The sequence below is a fragment of the Cannabis sativa genome, chromosome 8 (assembly GCF_029168945.1).
Source record: "Cannabis sativa cultivar Pink pepper isolate KNU-18-1 chromosome 8, ASM2916894v1, whole genome shotgun sequence".
Taxonomy (NCBI): Eukaryota; Viridiplantae; Streptophyta; class Magnoliopsida; order Rosales; family Cannabaceae; genus Cannabis; species Cannabis sativa.
Genome location: NC_083608.1, coordinates 32,361,989 through 32,366,773, shown reverse-complemented (window position 1 = coordinate 32,366,773; position 4,785 = coordinate 32,361,989). Strand labels below are relative to the sequence as shown.

Genomic DNA, 4,785 nt, shown 5'->3' with positions numbered 1-4,785 from the left:
CACATGGGATCACACATAATATTCCAATTCGCACTTCTCTTTTTTCTTCTTCACAACTTAATAACAAAATATATAAGTAATAATAAAAAAAAAAGAACCGTGACTTTTATCAAAGTTCACAAAACCAAGCATCAATGGCGAAAAAAACCCAACAAAGTTTACAGCTAATAAATGATTCTAAGTGCTCGGCATATGCATTAGTTTTCAGGAGCAAAGTTTTTTAAAGTTACGTAATAATTTACATATATGTTGCAAACACAATATACAAAAAATAAAGAAGAATATGGAAGAAAGAACAGACCATTATTCACATCTAGAAAGGCAGTGGAGATAATAATAGAAACTTTTCATTTTTTTTTTCATTTTTTTTTTCTATTTTTTTTTATCTTTTTGATTAAAGATAAATATGAAATTTTAATCGCATAGAGTTTTATTTTAATAAAATATAGTATTTTAAAATAATTTAGTAGTATTTTGTTATAGAATAATATCACTTTTTGTTAAACATGGTTTTCACTTTTTGTCGACACTATCATATTCAATTTATCAACGAAAAAATGGACAATCCAGATATATGCGGACCCGGCTAGAATGAAAAGTGCAAAATTCAAAAATTACACTATTGTCTCTATCAAAGCAAATGAAGATTGAAATCCACTAATGACTATCATTAGTTTTCTTATCTACAATTTTTAGACAAATGCTATCTTCAATTATCAATAATTTAGAGATTGATTTTTAATTTTCTTTTTATCTTATACCCATTTAATTAATGTTTCTTTAAGTATTGGAACATCAATTTTTAATTTATTTTTGGATTAACTTAAGAACATATTTAAATCATCAAACTTTCTTAAACACTAATATATTGCATTCGGTATTCACTTTTAATTGACAACATTATAAAATATAATATTTATATACACATAATAATAATCTCACATAATAATTAATAATATTTTTTCTTTTATTTTTAATTGTATCACTTTTAAATAACATGAAAAAAAAACTAGCATAAATTTAATATACGTGCCTCGCACGTAGTTTTTTGCTAGTATTTATATATATACAAAGAAAAAAAATAGTTTGAGAAAAAAATTAAAAAAAAAAAAAGAGAGACTCAAAAAGAAATTAGAAAAAAAAAATAAAAAAGAAAATTAGAGAGAGAGAAGAGAAAGAAAGAAAAAAAAAAAGTCAGTGTAATGTTTGAAAAAAAAAAAGTTAGTATTTGGTGTAAATTTTCCAAATAAAAAGAAACCCTAAAATGTAAATGTAAAATAAACTAAAAAAAAATAAAATTAATTAAGTTAGAAACAAAAATATGAAATATGAGTATGGATAATAAGTTTACAAAAATATGGCATATCAAATACCATAAAAAATCTTAATTGTGAAAAAATGTCATAGAAGAGAGGCAAACCTATAAATGCCATATTTTTGTAACTTTTTTACAAAATCCCATACTTGATGTAATTTTCACTTTTTCAAATTTTGATGTGGCATCCAATAATTGGTTAGCCGTTCTCCTCATTATTTATTAAATCAAAATTTGTTGGATTCGATATTAAAATACATCAATAACGATTTACTATGATACTTAAAAGTGTTCCTTTGTATTTATCTTATTCAAAATTGTATACTATTTATACTACACTTATAGCATGAAAAAGACTAAAACAACATTTTCTAAGACTAATAAGCTAGCATTCTAAAGTAACAACCCATAGCCACAAATCGAGCAAAATGGATACTAACTTTGCTGAGGTGGCACAGGCTTAGATAATACACATGGGATAATCTCGTGATGTTTATTAGCTCTGCATAGAAGCTTTCTGGGTTTAAGATTACGAATTTCGTTAACCACTCTATCTTTGTCTGCTAAAAACAGCTCATCATCCTCTGCCAAACAAAATTAAATTAACATAAAAATTCCACAGATATTATAATAAAATATAATCAGATGATAACATAAATTAATAAACTTAGTCACCTTTATTGTTCACATTGAAGTCTTCAAAAAAACGAAGCAGCTTACTCTTATTTGATAAAAGCACAAGTACTATATCTTCAGGCTTGTTTTGATTATCCACAAAGAGCTTTTTCATATTTTAAAAACCAACATAAAAATAGATTTAGTCAAATATTAAAGAGGAAAAAACAAAAGATAATTGTCGATATATATATTTAACGGTACAATTAATACCTTGAACACATGAAAAGTTTCTAATTGAATTCCTCTATTGGATTCCTGCAAATTAATATATATATCAAAAAATAATTAATGTCATTAAAAAATTTATTGGGTTAGTACCCCATTTACTTAATTATTTGGTACTCTAATTATGTAACGCACCCTGAGTAGGTTCATTAGGACTCTCATGTTATCCAATGAGCTCACATATCGAACCATCACACCAGTGTTTGATCGGTCAAGTAGTATTTCTGCTAGAAGCTATTAAGAAAAACACCCAATGAAATATATAGTTACTTTTTATTACATCATAAAAAACTTCCATAATATATATATGAAAAATGAAATACCTTGGCAGCATTCCTTTTGGTGATGTAATTACTTGAAGAATCAAGCAATTTAGAGTTGTACTCTTGAAAAAACTGAAAATACAGGTTTGGAAAAACTTATTATAATGGATTATCATTAACTATATATGTATATAGCTAGAAGAGAGTGAGTTATTGATGAAAAAGGAGGTTAATTAAACCTACCCACTCATAATTTTTAGCAAGAAAATCTGCTGCAGTAGATTTATGTCTAGTCACAAGCTCCTGAAATAATTAAAGTAATAAAACTCAATCGGGTATATATATATATATAGAGAGAGAGAGAGATCACACTTGAACTGAATAAATTCTGTTAATATTTCCTAGTTGGTCAACTTGATCAGATATAATTAATTGAGAAAAGCAAAATTAACCATGATCAATCATAATTAACCATATATATTCACCTTAAAAGTTAATGCAGCATCAGATGATATTTCGAAAGTTGGAATTTGTATATAATTGAAAAACTTCTTCATGTGCTGTGAGTCTAGAACATACCTGTACATCACATATATATTTCAAATATATATTTCATGTTTTCTAAGCAGATTTTTGTTTGTATTTACTCTTTATATATAATAATTAAATTATACTTACTTGGCAACATCCTGATAACGAATACACTCCCTTGCGATAGAGCCATAAGATAAAGTAACATCACTGGCGTTTGTGTCTTCATAACTGATATTTTTTAAAAGCAAGTAACAATTATTTAACTCTATAGAATAATATTATCAATTTTATTAAGAACAATGGAAATAAAATTAAAACATACCCAGATAGAAGAATATCCACGATATCTAAGTTATTTTTCAAGTACTCCAAACCAACAAACCTCGACTTATTCACTTGTTGCCTTAGTAGATTAGCAATCACATGAGTAGCATCTATACGTGACTGTAAAAGGAAATCACATAACCATATATATATTTTTGAAGAATAACCATATTTATTTAAGTACATAAATAATATTAAATTTTATATGTTTTTGAGTTTGAGGATTGAATATTAATATATACAGATAAACAATAGAAAACAAGCTAATGAAGTAAATATAAATATAAGTGATCCATAGATATATACCCCTAAGTTAAGTGTTGGAATGAAAAGTATAAGAATACGAAAAGTATCTTCTTTGAAAAACTCTTGAGTGAGTTGTGAGCAAGCTTCTTGACTAGGTTCCGCTTCGTCACCAAACAGAGTTATTTTAATCTCTGATATTCGTTTACAAAGCTCTTCCATCTGCCAAAATAATAATAATAAAAAAAAAATATAAGAAAAATACCCACATATATGAATCATGAAAAGTTAGTATTGTGATCAGAAGAATTATTCAAAAAGAATAAACGAATGATCCAATTGAATTTATAAGTAAATGTAATTATATTTAAATAAATAAACAATGTACATAAATATATATTATATAAATTAACCTTTTCTTGACGTTTGTGTACTCGGTTCTCTCTCTTCCCATGAAGAAGCAAAAGAAGATCTCTAAAGTGGTGAATGAGCTCTCGAGGGGTACGTGGCTTGGACTTGAACAACTTGAATCTCATGCTTATATCTATATTTATAATTAATGATGAGATGGGGTTTGTTGTTGTAATTAAGTATAGTTATAGGCTTATAATTGGTGTTAGGGTTTCTATTTTGGATGAGTAATGAAGAGGATGAGGGATATGGTGGGGACGATGAAGAAGACTAGTGAAAACTCCAGGAGAATCGAAAAACAGTTCATTTATTTGTTGGAATATATATAGGAAGCAGATCCTCTCTCTCTAGAGAACCTATATCCTATTTCTTATCCAACAGTACTTCTACAACTGTACACGTTTATCAAATATTAATATCTTTATTCTTTTTAAGGAATTAATATCTTTTTTCTTTTTAACAAAAAATTAATATCTTTTATTATTATTAGGAAATTTTATTTATATCTCAAAAATTGTATCATAGTTTAATAATTTTATTTTATATAAAATTTATATCTTTAATTGGACTAAGTTTTTTTAACATTTTTCTTCCAATTCACAATCTTAAAAAATATATCTATCAACTAAAATTAAATTATTTTTTTAAATATTATAATAAAAAATTATATGAAATTTTCTTTGAAAAAATATATATTCATGAGTTAGAAAAATTATGAAAATAAAATTAAAATAACTATTAAAATTAATATAAAATAATATGAGAAAAATTTAAAAAAATATATTAACAGTA

General features: G+C 25.5%; 1 protein-coding gene across 1 annotated transcript; it reads right to left on the bottom strand.

The window, feature by feature from the left end:
* Positions 1-1,589: 1,589 nt before the first annotated feature.
* Positions 1,590-4,566, bottom strand: LOC115700132 (putative MO25-like protein At4g17270). The gene is made up of 11 exons (XM_030627693.2): positions 3,996-4,566; positions 3,646-3,804; positions 3,338-3,459; positions 3,160-3,243; positions 2,967-3,060; positions 2,725-2,784; positions 2,542-2,613; positions 2,354-2,452; positions 2,204-2,248; positions 1,991-2,096; positions 1,590-1,899 (listed from the first exon to the last, which is right to left on the bottom strand). The coding sequence occupies exons 1-11, from the start codon at positions 4,116-4,118 to the stop codon at positions 1,751-1,753; spliced, it is 1,113 nt and encodes a 370-aa protein (XP_030483553.2). The 5' UTR covers positions 4,119-4,566; the 3' UTR covers positions 1,590-1,750.
* Positions 4,567-4,785: the final 219 nt, after the last annotated feature.

Excerpts from the sequence above, each read along its gene's own strand:
- LOC115700132 (XM_030627693.2), bottom strand. The coding sequence starts at position 4,118 with ATGAGATTCAAGTTGTTCAAGTCCAAGCCACGTACCCCTCGAGAGCTC. Across the intron at positions 2,453-2,541 it reads CCAAAAGGAATGCTGCCAAG|CTTCTAGCAGAAATACTACT; the intron begins GTATTTCATTTT and ends TTTTCTTAATAG. Across the intron at positions 2,249-2,353 it reads TCCTAATGAACCTACTCAGG|GAATCCAATAGAGGAATTCA; the intron begins GTGCGTTACATA and ends ATTAATTTGCAG.